The sequence below is a fragment of the Aquarana catesbeiana genome, linkage group LG05 (genome assembly GCF_042186555.1).
Source record: "Aquarana catesbeiana isolate 2022-GZ linkage group LG05, ASM4218655v1, whole genome shotgun sequence".
Classification (NCBI taxonomy): domain Eukaryota; kingdom Metazoa; phylum Chordata; class Amphibia; order Anura; family Ranidae; genus Aquarana; species Aquarana catesbeiana.
The window spans coordinates 104,844,194-104,865,504 of NC_133328.1; the positions used below are offsets into that span (position 1 = coordinate 104,844,194).

At 44.4% G+C, this 21,311-nt stretch overlaps 1 protein-coding gene across 1 annotated transcript in view; it reads left to right on the plus strand.

Annotated features, from left to right (window-relative positions):
• The window catches only part of PLCD1 (phospholipase C delta 1), a 209,470-nt gene that overhangs the window by 118,156 nt on the left and 70,003 nt on the right, over positions 1-21,311 (plus strand). Inside the window, exon 3 of the mRNA XM_073630034.1 lies at positions 18,232-18,460. Coding sequence (XP_073486135.1) covers positions 18,232-18,460 — 229 coding nt within the window. The remainder of the gene's footprint in view (positions 1-18,231; positions 18,461-21,311) is intronic.

The following is a 21,311-nucleotide window of genomic DNA, read 5'->3' on the forward strand; positions in this document are numbered from 1 at the left end:
CCAGCTTCCACAGATATCACACAAGTATGTTATATACATGGTTCCAATGGTCCAAGCTGGAGCAATGTAATTATGTAAAAAAAAAATACCATACCTGGAATTCTTTTTTAAGGAAACCACAATACTGTTAATTTATATACCACCATTAATTGCTACACAATCCATATTGTAATTTAATGTTTAAAGGGTTCGTTCATTTTACCAAAAAACTGCCAATGCAAATAAGGGGTGTCTATAAATAAAAACAAACTGTACAGCTCTGATAATGCCCTTGCTATAGGTCTAGGCAATTTATGTACCTCCCGAAGCCTGACTGGAATACTCCCAGTTTTTGGGACACTGCTAAGTGAGGCCTAGTCATTGCTGCTCACTTTTACCATCACAGGTGTGAGTTTTTTCTCTGGTTTGATTCAAACCCTTTTACATGCTCTTTCATCTACCGATGCAGTAGGTCTGAGCTCAGCCTTTGAGACCTCACTCCTACAATGGAGGAGGTGATCAGTAATGACTAGGCCTCACTTAGCAATGTCCTGGCAGTATTCCAGTCAGACTTTGGGAGGTATGTGAATAGCCTACACCTATAGCAAGGGCATTATTCAACTTTAGTCAGAGCTGCACAGTTTTTTTTTTTTTTTTTAAATCTACAAACACCCCTTAGGCAGTAATTTTTGTAAGGCCGGCTATAGATCGAGAGTCGAAAACCGACCATTCAGATTCTTCTTTTCAACTTTGTAATCCTAAATTTGGTCATACACAGCTTGATTTCTCCATTGAGCCTGTGGGCAGAATGAGAAAAACAGAATTGATTCCCCCATCCATGTTAAACAGCATGGATAGAGGGATTACCACTGCTGCCTGTTGTGCCATGGCTGCCTAAATACCCAACCAGTGATAGCATCTGATAGGATGTAGTCCCTTTTCAATTGGTAACTTTCCACCTGGCTCCTTTGATTTTTAAGTAGACTTTTGATGAGTTGAGGTGGTGCTTACAGTGGCGTTCACGGCTAAAATTTTGTCCCATTCAGTAAGAACTGATCAATATAGCCGTGCATGGCCAGCTTAGAGTGTTGTGTACATCATTGTGTACAGAATACCCCAGAAATGTAATATCCTGCTTCTGCAATTAGCTCACTAATGTTCGCAGAGGTCTACAAAGTCAAAAAAGTCTAATACAGGCATCCCCTGGAGGTGAACTCTCTTCGAAGGGAAGCTTTACCTTCATAGCTTCAGAAATGATAAGAAGTCAGCATGTGAAATCACTGTCATCCTCATGTGGTTGTGTGTGTATATACTGAACTGGATGTTCTTTATGTGTGATGGGATCCCCACATAGATCAGTATTGCTGCCAATAATCCAATCCTCCCATCATCCCAATATGCAGTTTAGTACGTCCCCACATAGAATAAGGAAGTTAAGACATTGTGGGGTTGATTTACTAACGGCAAATAGACTGTGGTCTATGGCAACTGCAGATAAAGTTTTTAAAAAGAGCACCCAATCATGTGCAAGAAAAAAAAAACAGCATTTTTGTTAGCACATGATTGAATGATGGAAGTCAGCAGAGCTTCTGTTTATTTACTAAGCATCTGGCGCAACTGCCCTTTGCAAACTGCACAGTCTATTTACCTTTAATAAATCAACCCCTGTATATTTTCAGAGGGCACATAGTTTTGTGTTTCACTGGAGCATTTAACCTCAGTATAATTTTTGAGGGGACTTTCACATCTTTCCCAACTTTCGCTAACTGATTTTTGCTATTGTTTCATTTGTAGAGATTTGTAGATCACTATAGTATGCCTCCCAACTTTTTGAGATGGGAAGGAGACACCTATTAGCAAAAGTATGAAGGCATAGGAGACACCCCCTGTCACACCCCCTTAAAGGAGAATTATACAAAAATACTACAGCTGCTGTTAAAATAAGAACACTTACCTGTCCAGGGCACCCGCAATGTCCTCACCCAAAGCCGACCTGTCCCTTGGCTTGCGGCTTCACAGCCTGGTTCCCTACTGCACATGCGTGTTCTGAATGGTCCCTGCTGTCTTCTGGGACCTGTGTATCTCCCAGAAGACAGCGGGGGGAAGGAGGAGGGGGTGGACATGGCTTAGATCGCTGCTGATACTGCAGCGATCTTTCGCCGGAAGCGGGAGCAAATACCTGGATTAGACAGGTATCTGCTTCCCCCCTGAAAGGTGCCAAATGTGACACCAGAGGGGGTCAGGAACTGGATCAGCGGAAGTTCCATTTCTGGGTGGATCTTCTGCTTTACACCCACAAGTACTTTTTTTTACCACTATTATCTCTTTATATTGACTTTTGAAAATTAAAAATGTAGCAATTTAGAAATTGGATAAAAGGTTTAGCACTGGGAAACACTTTTTGAAGATAAAAAGTGGATTTTATATACAACTATATAGATCTGACCACAATGAGGGACAAATGAGAAGGAAAGAGGGTCAGAGGGACTTTGTTCCGAATCAGGGACAGTCCCTCGAAATCGGAGACAGTTGGGAGCTATGCTATAGGCAGAGCAGATTTGCTAAATGTTTAACAACTGTTGAGATAATATATCAGCCAGAGATAGAGTTTATACGTAGTTTTCAGTTGGTCAGCCAACTCATGTGCATTGTGAGACAGAGGAGTAAACAACTAGTATGTAGCACTGCCAAGCAGGAAGCCGAACTGGCATATGAAATTAGCAAATATGGCTGCCCACAGGTACATATAATTGAAAATTGTAAATAGAAAGAAGGTTTATTTTTATTACATTGTCACACATTGATAAGATTTAAATTGAACTGATCACATATATATATATATATATATATATATATATATATATATATATATATATATATATATATATATATATATATATATATATATAATATATATATATAAAAAATTATACATTGTCTATACTGGATGCATGATGCCTGTTTGTAGGGTAACCTCACTCACCTCCAACTAGTCACATGCTCTCTGCAAAAGGGTGATGTTCAGGTGGAAACAGCCAATCAGTGACTCTTTCTAAACACAGACCTGGCACTTTGACAAAGGGTGCAAGTCCAGCTGCTGTAGAGTGCTGGCAGCTAGCAGGATCCTGCGGCTATTAGGCCGGTCATACGCGGTTCAAATCTCCTGCTGGACCAGCCGAGATTCAAACCGTTAATGGGCAGGCTGAATGTACTAAGTTGAGGGATCAATCAACTTGGGTACAGTCAGCTTGCTGGATTCTCTTGCGATTATCGCTAGTGGCTGCTATAGCCACTAGCAATCATCACTGTCTTCTCCTGGCAGGGATGGCTTTGCCCGCTCAGCTGGAAGAAGACAATTGCTGATTCCACTGTCAGCACTGTCTGTGTTAATGGGGGAATCGTGCAAATTACTTTCCTGCAACCCGTGGTTGCAGGAAAGAAGTTTGCACCGTGTATGGCCTGTCCTATACTTGGGTAAGTATAACACAGTGGGGGGTATAAAATAGGCTGGATTTTAGTATTCAACTTCCACCATTTTTAAATGACAGATTGTCATGTCATCCTGTGATTGTGCATATCTATGAGCTGAGTGTAAACTCTCAGCATCACTTTTAAGATGCCCATACATAGATTGCAGTTCAGCAGGGATCGGCCAAATTTCGATCTGTGTAGGGGCTTCCCTGGTTGTACAGAAGTCAATCTACCAATTGACTTCTGTACAAGCAGCCTATTGGGTTTTTCCAAATCGATCAGTGCTGCCAGCTATGGCCGGCAGCACTGATCATTGTATTGTGATGGCGGGAAGAGCTTCCTGCCATCAGAACAAAATGGTACAGCTGTTGCATTACCCCATTCACATTGAATGTGTGGATGGGGGAATCAGATCATTTCAATTTTTTGACTGAAAGGGAAAAAAAAATACTGACCTACCTACTGACTTTTCTTCCATGATGTTCAGGCTGCATTAATGGCAATGGTCGGGCTGCATTAATGGCAATGGTCGGGCTGCATTAATGGCAATGGTCGGGCTGCATTAATGGCAATGGTCGGGCTGCATTAATGGCAATGGTCGGGCTGCATTAATGGCAATGGTCGGGCTGCATTAATGGCAAGGGTTAGGCTGCATGTATGGCACAGGTCAGGCAGCATTTCATGGGCACTGGTAAATATTTTAGTACACAATTCGGTTCAGAATATTTTTTTCTTGTTTTCCTCCTCTAAAACCTAGGTGTGTCTTATAGTCAGGTGCGTCTTATGGAGCGAAAAATACGGTATATCATACATTACATGAGTCTTCCGGAGGGGAGGAGGGGTTTTCTCAGCTAAGCACACTCACCTGCTTGCATGCCTGAGTTAAGGGCAGGATGGAAATGCTACATGAATCATCTGCCCTTACTCAACATGGGCACAGCCAGAAATGCTATTGGGAGGCAGGGGGGTTCACAGCGATTGATCAGCAAAGCAAAACATGGAGAAATGGATGGATGGGGGAATTTGCTTTGAATATTAAAAATCAATTAAATCGTATTTTTGGTGCTCAGATGCAGTGTTGTTCCATTTTAACTTTTTTCGCATGCACAGTTGGGCTTTAACATGACCCTGTCACTTGCTGGCAGAAGTTAGGGCAGAATAGGCCTGTAAAGCTAAAAGAATTCTCACCTTTCAGGTGGGTGGCGAGGGAAATCTGTGCAGTCTTCATGAACTATAGCTGCAGTTGCTGTCTGACACTTGTAGGTGTTTCGGGTAGCATGTCCCCACCACATGCTGTCGTTCTTCTTAGCGATCCCTACATTACTACGGTGTCGCATAGCAATAGTAGCTGAAGCTCATGATTAGAGTGAAGACTAAATTCATCGACTATCAGGAAGGTGAGCATTCCTCTTCTTTCACAGGGCCATTCTGTTATACATTTTTCCAGCTAGTGATGAGGCCTCTTTGGGGACAATTGCTGGTAAAATGAAGAGCTCTCCATAATCTTCCCTGCAGGTTGCCTGATTAGAAGGTTCTCTTTTCCTCCAAGTCCCCATCTGTGTTTCTCTGCGTTCCCTTCCGATGTCCATGTTGTAACTTTTCATGATGATCTTTTTTATTCTGTAATGTTTTTCCTGTGAAGAATATGTTCATAAATCTCTCCTCTCCTTGTCAGGCAAATCTCTAGACAGTACATACTTTGCAGACAGGATAAGAATGTGTCTTTTAACAGAGGATGTTGAAGGTATCAAATGGTGACCACTGCTGGAAAATGTTTTTCCTCTTGACATCACAGGCTGATAAATTATAGTGCTGTGCCATACTACTTATTTAATTGTTTAACGCTCATCTCAAGGCAAACTGCTGAAAATAAACTGTTTTACATGCCAAAGGATTTGTTTACCCAATCTTGTGATGCCCCTGCCAGACAGCTCAGCCAGATCAGTAACCTCAGAATAGTCTGCTGCAGTTATGTGGCACTGCTTGGTCACCAACCTGTCCTGGTTGGACAGTGAATTAACATTACCATACTGATCATGGAATCACTCTGCTGCATTTCTCTTTAAGCAAGCCCACAGTGTAAGATTAATGGAACTGTGCAGTGCTATAGTGCTGCCCCTCTCCCAGTCTCAGTGCTACTACGCAGGCGATTACATTAAATGCATGCTAGATTAAATGTTTATGCATGGGGTTCAGCCTTAAAGCCCAACTCCGAGCAGCATTACCTTTACAGGTTTCCAGTAGGCAAACATTGCTCCTCCGGAGGATCTCGCTGTCATGAAGGCCTACTTCTATGTCCTGCAAATCAGCGCATGTTGGGGGGAGGTCCAGATCCCTCTGTACTACCTGGCCACTCTTGCTGTAAGTGCTGCAGATCCTATAGCCACCAGTGCTATGGTCATAGCTCTGCTCCCCTCTCATGTTTTTTTTTTTTAATCATTCACTAAACCCACAGCCCCAGGCTGTGTTTTCTGATTGGCCTGGAAAAGCAGGGGAGAAACAACTGTAGTACTGGTGGATGTAAGATCTGCAGCACCTACAGCCAGAGCATCCAGGAATTAGAGGAGCTGGACCTCCTCCAACATGTAAACCAAGGCTCCGTTCACACCTATGCGTTTGTTGGTGCTTTTTGCAGAAACTCATTAGTTAATTTAACATGATTTCCTATGGGACACGTTCACATCTATGCTTTTTTTCAGCCACTGCGTTTTTGGAAAGGATCAGGGACATTTTTAAACGCATACAGTATAATTCTGCGCTGCCCTAGAAACAAAAACCAGCAGCTAACACGGCCAACAGGATATATGCCAAGTACAAAGAAAACAAAATAGGTGTAGCGCTAAAAAGTTTTTAAATGTCCAATATCAAGATGAAAAAACCAACAGTTCTGAGTATAGAATGTGGAGAAAATCATCCATAAATATATTGGTCCTAGTGATAGGAAGTCCTCAGAGGTTATGTGACTTCAGACAAAGAGCAGATCCTAAAAGTTTGGAAGGATCTTAAACTAAAGCCAGGTTCCTAATACCATTCTGAGGGACACATCAGTTTATGGTTCATCCCAAGAACATCACTCTTCTGGATCATTCACAGCCACTGACCACCCAAGCTTTGTTTGACCCAACTCGGCGTATGCTCCTTTGGGTCTATGATATCTGGTAAGCCTCTTCATTGTCGGTGGTGGTGTGTCTGTCTTCACTCCAGATGTTATATACCTATTGACGTGCTCTTTGTCTGAAGTCACATAACCTCTGAGGACTTCCTATCACTAGGACCAATATATTTATGGATGATTTTCTCCCACATTCTATACTCAGAACTGTTGTTTTTTTCATCTTGATATTGAACATTTTAAAACTTTTTAGCGCTACACCTATTTTGTTTTCTTTGACTTTTTAAAATGCAAAACAGTGCTTTTTTTGCTTTTTTGGTTCAATAGACTTCAACGGAGAAGCTGCAGAAAAACATGTAGTGTGTTTTTGCCGCTATGTCAGGGCAATTTTAATTTTAATCTGCCCAACAACAAATTGGCCAAAAGCAAAATGCAATATGCAAATCACAGCAAAATCTTGGTGAAACCACGTGTGCAAAAATGCAAAAAGCACTGCAGAAACAATCCAAAAGCAAAATGCATAGGAGTGAACCGAACTTAAGGCCACTTTCACACTGGGGCATTTTTCAGGTGCATTTGGGCTAAAAATAGCGCCTGAAAAGCTTTCACACTGGAGCGGTGCGCTTTGTGTCGTTGCGGGATCGGTGAATACACCGCTCCTGCAACACCCCTGCCATTGAAATCAATGTCCAGTGCTGCCGAAGTGCCTGCAAATCGGCGCTTTGTGGGTGCTTTTAAACCTTTTTGCGGCTGCTAGCGGGGGTTAAAAGCACTCCGCCAGCGGCCTAAAAACACGTCTAAAACGATGGTAAAGCGCCACTAAAACTAGCAGCGCTTTAACGCCGACGCCCCCCCGCCCCACTGAGAAAGTACCCTTAAGCTGGCCATAGATGGAGAGATTTTCTGTTGATGGGGGAATCCCTCCTGCAGAGAAATTGTATTCTCCTGGCAGGAGGCGGGGGGAGCCGTCCCAGCTAGGAGAACAGTGATTATTGCTGGTGGCTATAGCCGCCAGTAGTAACCACATGAAAAATCCAACAGGCTGGTTGTACCCAAGTTGATAGATCAATCAGCTTGGCTTATACATGGTTTGAATCTTGGCCTGTTTCTGCTTAGCCAGCTTAAAGGGTAACTCCACTTTCGTGGTGAAAAAAATAGCAAATAAAGAAAAAATAATATAGCGTATGCAATTGCGACACAAGTCATTTTGTAATTGAATGTTATTAAAGATTACCTTTCCTTTTCAATCTACAGCCGCTGTAATTTTCTGAAAGTGCAATGCAATATGGCTACCTGGAGTTGTTCTGTATACAGAATGTGTACTGACCACCCCCCAAAAACATAATTTCCTTCTTGTGTGATTGGCTCACAGATTTTCCCAGAAGTCTGCCTAACATACAAGTCAGATTTCAGGCATCTTCTGCAACAAAAAATTCATTTTTGGCGAGATACTTCCAATAGGAAATCAAAACTAAAGGGTTGCAGGCCCAGCAGATTTCCTCATTAGAGCTCTGCAGCTGCACAGAATTATGAAACCACTCCTATTAGGCCCCTTTTACACGGACAGATAGAATGGTGCTTTTAGCTGCGGATTTTCTAATATTCTACCGCAGCTAAAAGCACACAATTCACACACTGCATTTAGCTGCAAATTAGATACCTGCGGTTCTGTGCGGATAGAAAAAATAGAATTGACTGCGTCCAGGAGCGATTTAGCGCAGCTATCCGCACATAACCGCAGGTAATCGCAGTGTACTGTGTCAGCTGCTCATCGGGAAAGGAAAAATGATTTTTCCTTTCCTGATGAGCGACAAGCACGGGAATCCAACCCGGATCCCCGCCAATGCCCGGCACTGTTTGGTATGAATCTTGAGGGGGAACTTCACGCCAAATTTAAATAAAAAAACCGGCGTGGGTTCCCCCCCAGGGGCATACCAGGCCTTTAGGTCTGGTACGGATTTTAAGAGGAACCCCTACGCCGAAAAAACAGCGTGGCCCCCCCCCAAAATCCATACCAGACCCTTATCCGAGCACGCAGCCCGTTCGGTCAGGAAAGGGGGTGGGGACGGGCGAGCGCCCCTCCCCTCCTGAACCGTACCAGGCCGCATGCCCTCAACATGGGGGTGGGTGCTTTGGGGGAGGGGGCACCCTACGGGCCCCCCACCCCAAAGCACCTTGTCCCCATGTTGATGAGGACAAGGGCCTCTTCCCGACAACCCTGGCCGTTGGTTGTCGGGGTCTGCAGGCGGAGGGCTTATCGGAATCCGGAGCCCCCTTTAATAAGGGGGCCCCCAGATCCCGGCCCCCCACCCTATGTGAATGAGTATGGGGTACATGGTACCCCTACCCATTCACCTAGGGAAAAAGTGTCAATAAAAAAAACACTACACAGATTTTTAAAGTAATTTATTAGACAGCTCCGGGGGTCTTCTTCTGACTTCAGGGGTCTTCTTCCGGCTTCGGGGGTCTCCCCGGTTCTTCTCCGCGCTCTCCGGGTCTTCTGCCGGGCTCCTCCGCTGTCTTCTGCTCTTTTGCCACTCTTTTGCTACAGCGGAGGAGCCCGGTCTGCTGCCTTCTGCCTTCTTCCCTCTTCTCTTCTTCTCTTCTTCTGATGTTGACACGACGCTCTCTATGTGAATGAGTATGGGGTACATGGTATACTTGCCCAAACATTTCCTCCCCACAACGATGGAGGTTGTACTGAGTAAACCGGGTTTCCTGAAGCTCTCAGCTCCCTGCTCCTGTAATTGATACACTGCCCCAGATGTGTGTACTGGGTACATGCTTGCATCTCTGTATGAAATTGGACATCTCTGTGAATATTTTTAGGATTACTGCATGCCTGCTGAATTTGTTAATAGCGAAGCCACTTTTTTATTACTGTCAACTTGCTAAAGTTCATTGAGCATCTAATGTTGTGGATTCTTGTGGTTTTGATACAGTCTGGGAGATTTACTTCTGTAACATGATGCAAAAAGTTGTTGGCAGAAACCAATAGCAGCCAATCTTTGCTTTAGTTTTTATTGGCTTTACCTTTTTACCTTAACCACAATTTTCTTGTATACTGAAAATTTTCCATAAGAGCTCATTGGAATGGTTTGTGGTTTTACTGCAAGGCAATGTAGAACAATCAAGACTCCAGTACTTGTGCTCTTTGTATATTTTTGGTGGTGCTTTGTTGCCAATGTTCTTCTGAATGAGTAGGGTGTACTGCTGTATTGTATTGCTCAGTGTAATTTATGGTTTGCAAGACAGTGGGGTTGATTTACTAAAGCAGTGTTTCTCAACTTTTTTTCAATCAAGGCACCCTTTAAAATTATGCAAAATCTCAAGGTACCCCATTCTAAAATGTAAACAAACTAAACTAATAGTTTACACAATAGCAACATCCACACATGTAGGACACCCAATGTTAGAGGTGATTAAGCCTAGGTTCACACTAATGCGATGCAGGAAACCCTGCAATCCGTGCACGTTTCCCGCCCTGCATTCAAATTGCACTACCTTTGCGATCTGCAGCGGGTGTCGGTGCAATCTTAGCAATCTTAAGGACACTCAAACGCTGGTCACAAACAGCGCACTTGCCTGCACCGGATTGCAATGGATCCCATGGTACAAAAGTACTATGCAACCTGGTTGCAGTGTGGTTCCAAAATTGGTGCATGCATGACATCAGTGCGATGCAGTGGGATTTGAGCCCATTCAAAATGAATGGACTCAGATTGCACCACACTGAATCACATGTGAATTGGACAGGAATGCGGTGTGGTTCCTGTACAATTCAAATGAGGTTCATAGTGTGAATCAAGGCTTATTTTTCCAAAGCACACTGGTACTGACTAGTATTCCAATGTTTCTCTTCTCCCTCAGTTTCTCTCCCTTACTCAGCTAATGTCACCTCAGGGGCAGGTGAGGTACAGTGACCAGACATCCCCGGACTGAGGGTGCGGTCCCCGGACCCCGTCCATCCCCGGTTTTGCCCCCGCTTTTGCCGCGGGCACTTGGGCAGGCAGTTTTCCAGGAGCTACACTATGTAGCTCCAGGCAGTCGCACCCCTCTGGACTACAATACCCATATTTCCTTGCAGTACAGGAGGGAGGGGGGAAAACGCTGTGTTCTGTTCTTTCCCTTCTGCTGCCGGGAGAGTGATTGGAGGAAGGAGCAGTAATGGCCACAAGCACAAGAAGCAGGTGAATTTGTGTGTATTATAACATAAGTAATTTTTCTCTTTCACTGGTGGGCACTCATGCAGTGGCACTGATGGGCATTGACAGGCAGTGGCACTGATGGGATAGAGAAGGAAGACTCCATCGCAGACCAAGACTCCCCCAGCAACCGCGGCTCGCTCACCACAAATAGACAGTGAGTGAAGCCCACAGGATGACACCCTCCTCCGCGTCCATTGAATCCCTAATAGGGAGAGCACTTGATAGCCTTCTCCTGACCCCAATGTCTGAACCCATGGTACCACTAGAGGCATGTGAGGGGGCACTACAGGGCCTTCCACCTACACCTACTGACTCCTAGGTGGCACTGATGGTCACTCATAGGCTGCAATAAGAGGCAGTGGCACTGATAGGCGGCAATGATGAGCACTCATCCGGTGGCACTGATGGGCACTGACAGGCAGTGATAGGCGGCTCTCATAGGCGGCACTGATGGGCACTCATAGGCGGCAATGAGAGGCAGTGGCACTGATAGGTGGCACTGATGGGCACTCATGCGGTCGTGCTGATGGGCGGCACTGATGAGGCTGAGCTGATGGGCACTGATGAGGCTGCATTCATGGGCACTGGTGAGGCTGTGCTGATGAGTATAATACACTCTTCAAATGTGCTTCAAAATGCATGGTTTTCCCTTATGTTCAAGAAAATAATGATGTTATGCGGTTGGGCTGGTATAATAATGCTATGGGGCTGGTATGAAATGATTTCCAGAAATAACGTATATATCATACAATCATTACATAAACACATACCACATACACTGCATATATCATTTGAGGGAAATATGCTAGTAAAATAGTATACTATTTGCCAATTAAAATAAAAAAATATATGTCCCCGGATTTCATTTTAAAAATCTGGTCATGAGGTGCATGCGCAAAGGCTGCCAAGATGGCCGCGATCATCTAGAGCTCCGTGTCGCCCCAGTCTAATGACACCTGCCACAGCCGACTGAGAGCTCGTTCCAGGTCCGCTCCAGGAGCGACAGCGAGGGGCTCACCCTAGTATCACCCTGATGTCAGCAGGCACTGCCAGTGCCTATCCCGCTCGCTGAACACGGCCCCTGAGCCCTACAGCCATTCCAAGATGGTGGACGCGAGTACACAGGGCAGGTGGGATAGAGAAGGAAGACTCCATCGCAGACCAAGACTCCCCCAGCAACCGCGGCTCGCTAACCACAAATAGACAGTGAGTGAAGCCCACAGGATGACACCCTCCTCCGCGTCCATTGAATCCCTAATAGGGAGAGCACTTGATAGCCTTCTCCTGACCCCAATGTCTGAACCCATGGTACCACTAGAGGCATGTGAGGGGGCACTACAGGGCCTTCCACCTACACCTACTGACTTTTCTTCCATGATGTTAGAATTCTCCAAAATGCTATCCATGGGCCTAGCTCAAAACGCTTAAATAACCTCATAAATCCATGCTGATTTACAACAACTGGGTATGCGAATGTAACACATTGAAAGAAAGGCTGATCAGTCAGTATTCAGAATTAACCAAAACTCTGCCAGAATGCAGGATGTACAGGACCAATTAGAGACTGCATTATCAAAAATCGATGACTTGGAAAACAGGTCCAGGCGTTACAATTTTAGGCTACTGGGTCTCCCTGAAAAGGTGAAAGAGGTTCAGCCGGCAATCTGGGCGCTTATCAAGGCCTTAATCCCTGACATCCCAGACCATCGCCTGGAATTATACAGGACCCACAGAGCCCTAAAACTTCTATGTTCAGGCGACCTCCCAAGGGACATCATTGTAAAACCACATTTTTACACAGTGAAAGAAGAGGTAATAAAAAGGTTGTATGCAGCAGAAAACCTGACGTTCCAAGGACAACCTATTCAAATTTTTGCAGACCTCTCACCCTACACTCTACAGAAATGGAGAACCTTGAAACCCCTTCTCCAAGTCTTGACGCAAAATGAAATTACCTACAGACATAGACATAATCTCCATACTTCACTCCCAATGGGATGGGGGCTCCCCGCAAAAAGGGATTCCTGCTCTCTATAGACCTGCAGAAGGCTTTTGATTTGGTATTGTGGCCCTACCTTTTCGAGATCCTGAAAAGATAGGCATTCGGCCCCAATTTCAGAGGTATAGTTACCTACCTCTATTCAGTTCCCAGTGCACAGGTTCGCCTGATGGGCAAATACTCCAATTCTCTAGCGATTAGAAAGGGATCAAGGCAAGGGTGTCCCGACTCCCACTTAATATTCACCATTGCTATGGAGACTGTAGCTATAGCGATCAGATCTCACCCTGACGTTAAGGGGGTCCTCTGTGACACCCAGGAACATAAATGTGCCTTGTTCGCAGATGATTTGCTTCTATTCCTCACATCCCCTTTAACATCTACACCAAACATTTACAAACTGCTTCAAGAATTTGGCAACATTTCAGGCCTTAAAGTCAAAGTCTCCAAATCTGTTGCCCTAAATGTGTTTGTCCCACCCCAATCGGTAGAGCAATTGAAACAGCAACCCATTCACCTGGGCATCTGACTCCTTACTATACCTGGGGATTAAGCTAACAAAGAATATAAGCAAACTGTATAGAGCCAATTATCCTCCTATATTCCGCAAGTGTGGGGAGGACCTGAAGGCTTGGTCAAAGATTGGTATATCCTGACTGGGCAGAATAAATGCGGTCAAAATTACATTATTGCTGTGTTTACTATTTAGGTCACTCCCAATATCCATCAACAAAAAAGCCCTCCTTGAAGTTCAATCCCGAGTCACACATTTATATGGGGTAAAAAAGGCTACAGATGCTCCAAAGACACACTTTTCCAATTGAAAACACAGGGGGGTTGGGTCTCCCTAATATTTGGTGGTACTATCGGGCAGCACAGTTGGCACAGATATCAGCGTTATATGCCAGAGGACCCAAACCTGACTGGGTAGCTATAGAAAGAGTAGCAGTCCCCTGGCACACAATCGACTACCTGCTGTGGTGTAACCCGAAAGCACGGCCCCCCATCCTATCGCCCACTCTCTCACTCAATAGCCCTATGCGACACCATACACAAACATCACAAGGTGACCTCTAATATGCGCCCATTGGCTCATTTATTCAATAACCCTGCCTTCCCCCCCGGCATGAACATACAGGCCTTTCGTTGGTGGCTGAACACAGGCTTATTCTGTATAGGACATTTTTTTCAATTCTCCCTGAGCTACTGCACGAGCCAACTGGAAATGCCCACCTCTGAGAGGTTCAGGCTCACCCAAATTGGGCACTTTCTAACCTCGATCTGGCCAGATAAAATGGAACCCCCAAGTCTACTCTCTATGAACAATGGTGTGCTAGCCTTACGGATCAGAGGGGGGGGGGATCTCGATTATATGCCTTGCTGGCCTTCATATGTCCGGGTGTAGGAGCATGGCATGGAAATTTCTTGGGACAGCAATACCTGTTTTCAGGCTTTGCAATGCGCATACAAAGGTATCCTGAGTGTATCACTGATTTGAAGTCAATGTTAAACTCATTACCAGATGGTACTATGTTCCTGCTAGACTGGCAGTAATGTACAAAGATGCTTCTCCCTTATGCTTTAGAAACTGCAGTATGGTGGGATCCATGTTCCATGTCTGGTGGTCATGTCCTCGCGTCAGAACCTACTGGAACAAGGTATTGCATCTCCTAAGGAAAATGTCTGGAGCGGCAATACCTCAAGATCCCACTATTGCTCTCCTGAAGCGTAAGGCACACAAAGGCATATGCAAACCTTGGTCTACTTCATCCTTTTGGGTGCCAAGATTACACTAGCGGGGTCTTGGAAAAAGCCCACTATCTCAATTCTGGCAGCAAAGAGGAAAGTATCCTGGATGACGTCACAAGAACACTTTGTAGCGAAGCTTCAGGACAAAGTACCTAAGTTTGAGGCCATCTGGGAACCCTGGGCAACCTACTATGGCATTTCCCTATGTCCAGGCATTACACCAGACTCTTAGATCCTCCTTGACTCCACTCTCTCCTTTCTCTCTTCCCTATCCTTTCTCTCTTCTGCTCCCTCTGAGGTATTATGATGCCTCCCTCCCTTACTTCTTTTCTATTCTTCACACATATAGAATTTTATAGTTTACGCTTTAAAAGGAGCAACTGTCCCCCAGAGCGGGCCCTATATACTGTTAGGCTATGGAGAGGGGGTGGGGGGCTCAGTGTGATCCCATGGGGGTGATGTGCGGTTGCCTTCCGGGGCGGGGGGGGGTTGGGGTACTTCACCCACCCAATAAACAGTGATTTACTATGCCACTCTGGGTTAGAGCCTGACCTGAATACAATTAGTGCTCCTCTTCCTATAATAAGTTACTTCTGACCTACTTTTTGGAATTGGATATTAGCATATTGTCTCTTACATGATTTGTTCCAGTTGACACTTTGTTGCAGTAATACTTTGTTGCCTAGCAGGCTGATATGTAATTGTACTTTGTTATTTGTTCTACATGAAAATTCAATAAAAATATGTGAAAGAAAAAATCTGGTCACCTTAAAGGGGTTGTAAACCTTCGTGTTTTTTCACCTTAATGCATCCTATGGCAGTGATCGCTTCGGCTATTTCCGCCGGCTCCTACTGCGCAGGCGCTGCGCCTGCGCAGTAGAGGGGGGTCCTTATCCGCCGAGAGGAACTTTCTCAGCAGAACACCGGGGGGCGGGGCTATGGACGCTGAATGCTGGACTCGGAAATGTGCCCGCAAGGTAACCCCCTTGGGAAAGCGCTTCTCCTTGGGGGTTATTTGATGTAGGGAGGAGCCACGAGAGCCGCCGGTGGACCCCAGAAGAGCAGGTTCAGGGCCACTCTGTGCAAAACAAACTGCACAGTGGAGGTAAGTATGATATGTTTGTTATTTAAAAAAAAGAAACAAACCCTTACAATCACTTTAAGTTTAGGGGCAAACAAGGATGCTGTGTAGGCATCTGACGTCCTCTTTATCAACTAGAAGGCTGAAATGAAAACCTGTGGCTTTAGGTGTAGGCCATTTACATACCTTATAAAGTCTGACTGGAATACTCACAGGACATTCCGAAGTGAGGCCTAGTTGTCACTGCTCACCTCCACTATCACAGGAGGGAGCTCTCAAATGCAGAGTTCAGAGCTACTGCACCAGTGAGAGAGAGAGTATGTGAGGGGGTTTGATTTAGAGAAAGAGCTCACTCTTGTGATGGTGGAGGTGAGCAGTGATGACTAGGCCTCACTTTGCAGTGTCCTGGGAGTACTTGGCAACGTCCTGGGAATATTCCAGTCAGGCTTCATAAGGTATATAAATGGTCTACACCTATAGCAAGGGTATTATTCATCTTTAGTCAGATCTGTTCAATTTGGTTTAATCTACACACATCCCTTAACTGCATGGGCAGGTTTTTTGTAAAGGTGAACTATCCTTTTAAGAAAGGATTTGGACAGTAAGCCAGCAAGACATAGGACACTCTTCATTAGAGGTAAATTCATGTGCAAGCAAAAATATTTTTTTTTCTTTTGTTTGCTTCACAATTGATTGAGTTCTTTGCAGAGTGGAATTTCACTTTGTTTTTTTTGTTTTTAGGGTAATTTTAGTGTACACAAATAACAAATACAAAAGAGCAAAATCAAATGCAGTAGAGCAAACAGTGCTCAGCTATCACTGTACATAATCTACAACATATCCATTCAACATACATGGATCAGTGTAAAAGTAGCAATTATACATCTGAAACTCAATCAAATAGAAGTAGGTCGATTTATCAAGACGTGCATATTGAGACACATTTAGTCGAAAGAAAATGGGGATGAATCTACCATGGATCCACATCCCTAGCCAGTAATCTAGGTAGCAGGTGGTATAATGCGATCTGAATTCACCCATATGTCCCATATTTTATGAAATTTACGAGGGCATCCTCTGGCCTCATACGGTAACTTGTATAGTGGAAGTGCCCGGTTAAAGAGGAAGTAAACCCTGATGGGTTTTACTTCCTCTTTGTTCCCCTGCAAAGTAAAAGTATAATTGGCTAGTTTGCATCGCATACTAGCCTATTATGTGGCACTTACCTGAGAACAAAGCCAGTGCTGTCCCCGCTGGTGGATGCATCCATCTTCGCCTCTCTTCCTTTCGGGGCCGCGGACTCTGGCTCTGACTGGCCAGAGCCACGTGACATCGCGGGAGCCGTCCGTAATGGCACTTGCGAGTGAAGAAACGACACAGAGGGCCGTTTCTTCACAGTGCATGCGCCGATTACATAATTGGCGCAGTGTACAGCAAATATCTCCTAAACGGCGCACGTTTAGGAGACATTTCCACTACCTATAGGTAAGCCTTAGTCTAGGCTTACCTATAGGTAAAGGTCACAATCAGAGGTTTACAACCACTTTAATGATAGTAAGCCAGAAATGTATGGTGGGAGGGGTTGGTGACTTCCATTGCTTAGGAATGGATTTCTTTGCATAAAACAATACTATACGTAAGAAAAACTGCATGCTTTTTAGAAAGGTATTCATCGTCAGTATAACCCAACGGGCACCTTAAGGGGTGCATACATTAGGTATTTGGGTAATAGAGGTAATGAAAGCAGTGCCCTCCGCCCAGAAAATTCTGATCGGCGGAATTTCACTTTGTTTAACCTCCTTTACTAAGGGAAGCGGAAATTAAAGTGGAGGTCCACCCTAAAAAAAAAAAAGAAAAAAATTGCATAAAAAAACTCCTAAAAAAATGGAGGAAAAAAAAAAATTTTTTTTGACTTACCTGAAATGGCTGTTGCTAGGCAGTCTTCCTAATCTGCCTCTTCCTACGCCACGGTGATCTTCAGTCTTCTCCTCCCCGCGTTGTCTTCTGGGGAATGGGGCGCGGTGTGTTATGGGAACTGTGTGTGTGTGTCCCACAACACATTGCGTCCCATTCACAAAGCGTTGCGCGACTCGCACATGAGCAGTAGGAAACGGGCAGTGAAGCCGTAAGGCTCCACTGCCTGTTTCCCTTAGTTAGGATGGCGGTGACGGGTTGGCCTCGGGCAGCCAACATCGCAGGCGCCCAGGACAGGTAAGAGTGCTTATTTAAAGTCAGCAGCTACAGTGTTTGTACATGGTGACTTTTACTTTTTTTTTTCCCAGCCAGAACCCCGCTTTAACTCTTAAAGTGAACATCCTCTACACCTACAAATCTGAGTCATTTAGTAAGACAAGTCTCCCTCTTCTACAAAGCCAGAAGAAGAAAAAAAAAAGTATTTTTGCCTGGGGTCATTCTTCAACTTTGCGCTAGAAGTTCATGTGACACCATGCAAGTTCAAATGTTTGTATACAAATAACCACATATAAAGTTCTCTTGAATGGCCTAGGGACTTCCAAGTGCATTGAATGTCTGATATTTTATCTGTGTTCTGTAGATGTCCCCTATTGAACATTGTAGCTCATAAGGTTATTACTGTCTTTTCCTAACTACATTTCTGTTTTTCTTTGGACAGTCAGTGTTGATGACATTGAGGACGTGCGGCCTGGCCATGAGACAGAAGGGATGAAACGTTATGCTCATGACGTGTCGAGAGACCTCTGCTTCTCTATCGTCTTCAAGGGACATCGCAAGAACCTTGATCTGATAGCCAGCTCTAATGAAGAAGCTGCTCACTGGACAGGAGGCTTAAATAAAGTAATAAACAAGTCACGATCTATGAGCCAAAAACAGAAGTTACAGCAGTATCCTTTTCACAGTCGGCATGTGTAAGATAGGAGCGTCATCAAGCATTGGAAGTGTCATTGTTGTGGTTTTTTTTGGTTTTGCACTAGTGATTCATTTTTTTTTTAATTTTTGCTCCCCCATCCCAAATCTAGCGATGCAAAGGCAAACCTGGATCTGCCTATTTATGTGCTGACTGGTGAGCAAACGGTAGAGCTAAAAATTAAACCTGTCATAAGTTTTGGGGCGGTCATTATTGACCTTCATAGTACAGTCAGAGGAGAATGAAAACTTATCTTGCTAGCTTTAACCAGACCAGATATAATGAATGCAGGGTCCTGAGTTTAGTAACACTTTAAAGGGGTTGTAAAGCCTCAGGGTTTTTCACCTTCTTGCATTCTATGCATTAAGGTGAAAACCTTCCTGTGATGCAGCAGCCACCCAGAGCCCCCCTTTTACTTACCTGAACCCGGTCTTTCCAGTGACGGGGACGAGCACACCAGCTCCAGCCGGTGTCTCAGGTCCTGATTGGATAGATTGATGGCAGCGCAGCCATTGGTTGCCGCTGATGTCAATCAAATCCAGTGACACAGAAGACAGGGGCAGGGCCAAGTCCTGCTGTCTGTGTCAATGGACGCAGCAGCAGGACACGGGAGCGCGCCCGCACAAGTGCCCCGAGGGAGAGAGCTTTTCCGACGGGGCACTCAAGAAGAGGAGGAGCCAGGAGCGCTGCTAAGGGACCCCAGAAGAGGAGGATTGGGGCCACTCTGTGAAAAACCAACTGCACACGAGTGCTATATACTGCATCATTGGCATGGGGGGGCGCGGACTAATAATGTTTAAGATTTTCTTGCCGGACTTTAGCTTACAGCTAGTGCTGCATACATGTTGCTTGTAACACAATTCGATTTCTCTTTTTTTTTTTAATCCCGGAGAAAGTAATTTGCTGCAATTTGCACACCTACACATTTTCTAGCTGTATGGCAAAATTAGATTTGTCTGTACACTAATGGATACTCTGATCTATCGATGAATAGCTAAACTATATGTTCACCTCAAATCCATTTGCTGCTGGACACTCAGAGAGTGAACTGCACAGTAGAGCGTAGATAAAGTACACCTATCATGAGAGCAGTATGAAGGCTACCATTGGTGATCTGCTTGGAAAAATACTAGTTGCTTCACTGACTGGGAACAAGCATGCAACAAATAAAAGTCAGAGAAAATCATAACTGATTATATCTGTGCTGGCTTCAAGGCATTGCCTTTTAAATCATTGAAGGCAAATCATCAGCATGGCAGCTGGACAAGTAGCATTTTCCAAATGGGATGTTGACAATGGCAAGCTTTATATTTCTTTCATGACTTGTATTCAGAACTTTTTTTTTTTTTTTTGTCTTTCTTGATTAAAGTTGTCCGCAGGCAGTGGATTTTCTGCAAACAGATGGTGTTGATTTAGACACGTTTGCTTCTTTAGCTACTTGATGATTTGGTTGATAAGGATAATCAAGGATTATATACATCTAAAGGCATGTTGGGGGCCTTTTTTATATCATAGCAAAAAGAAAAATGCTGTCTCTCTTCTCTGATTTCCCTTGTATATAAGTTTTCAGACACCTAACCCAGCATATCCCTGTACCCCGTTCACCAGACTGCCATCATCATCATCACCATGGGTCCTATTAGGTAGGTACCATTGTGACTTCAAAAGGATGTCAATAGCTTGACTATACTTTACACATGTATAGAAAGGAACAGAACAAATAAATAAAGATCACAATTCTTTTTTATTTATTTATATAAAACAGCAAATCACAAATACACAAGCTAGTTACAGCTAGTGAGATTTTGCTGGTTTTTTTTTTTTTTGTTTTTTTTTGTTTTGTGTGTGCATTTAAAACATGGAATTGATGAACTGGCACATCAAATCAATTTTTTCACATTACAGTGGAACTTTAGTCAGAAAATTTAACGCCTGCTAGATTGCTTCAGGCTGGCCCCTTTTGCTGGTATAGCTATGCACTGAAACATTAAAAACAAGTGTCTATACTGTTTAAAATCCAGTAATACAATGTTTCACCCTGCTCTGCACATGCTCAGTTGCTCTCCTATTTTAGGCTGAATTTGTAGAGGCCGATCTGCTGACAGCTTAAAGATTTACTGCTGTTCAGGGGCTCTGGGCTTCAGCAAAATGGCAGCCTCCAGCAAGAAGAAACGGGAACAATGCTGGAGGCAATTTGCAGCACAACACTAATTTTGGTAGCCCTGATTTAAAGGGTCTGTCCACCCACCCACAGTCCATCACAAGTCTCCTATATCTCTTGTGCTTCCACATTAGAATATTCTGTAACTAGTAACTCCTGCTAAATCTCTTTAATGTATCCAATGGAAAAAGGGGAATAAGACTCCCTCGCAGGTTGGAATTGAGACCTGGAGCAAAGGCATCTTTTCATAGACGTTCAGGAAGAGGTCTAAAAACCTGGTGGGTGGTGTACCCTGCTGCCATTTACCCAGAGCCACAATAACAGTTGTAGACAAAATATGAGTTGTCGGTTGAATGAGCCTTTAATTATGGGAAATTCAACTTCTGCCCATGGAGGAGGGGGGGGGGTGAGAGTGAGCTGTATCTCATATTGATTCTGTAGTGCACCGAATGTTTTGGTAAATTTCCCCTACCCTAGGCATGTTGGCGCACAAGGTTATTACAGGATACGGTTCAGCCACCTGACAGTTATATTTGTTGTTATATACACTATCACATGGGCACACACGCCAACCCCCCCCCCCCCCCCCCCCAGGTTTCTGTAATACAGTGACAACATGAATATTTATAACTGAGACAACAGACTGTCCTAGGGCATGTGAGAGGTT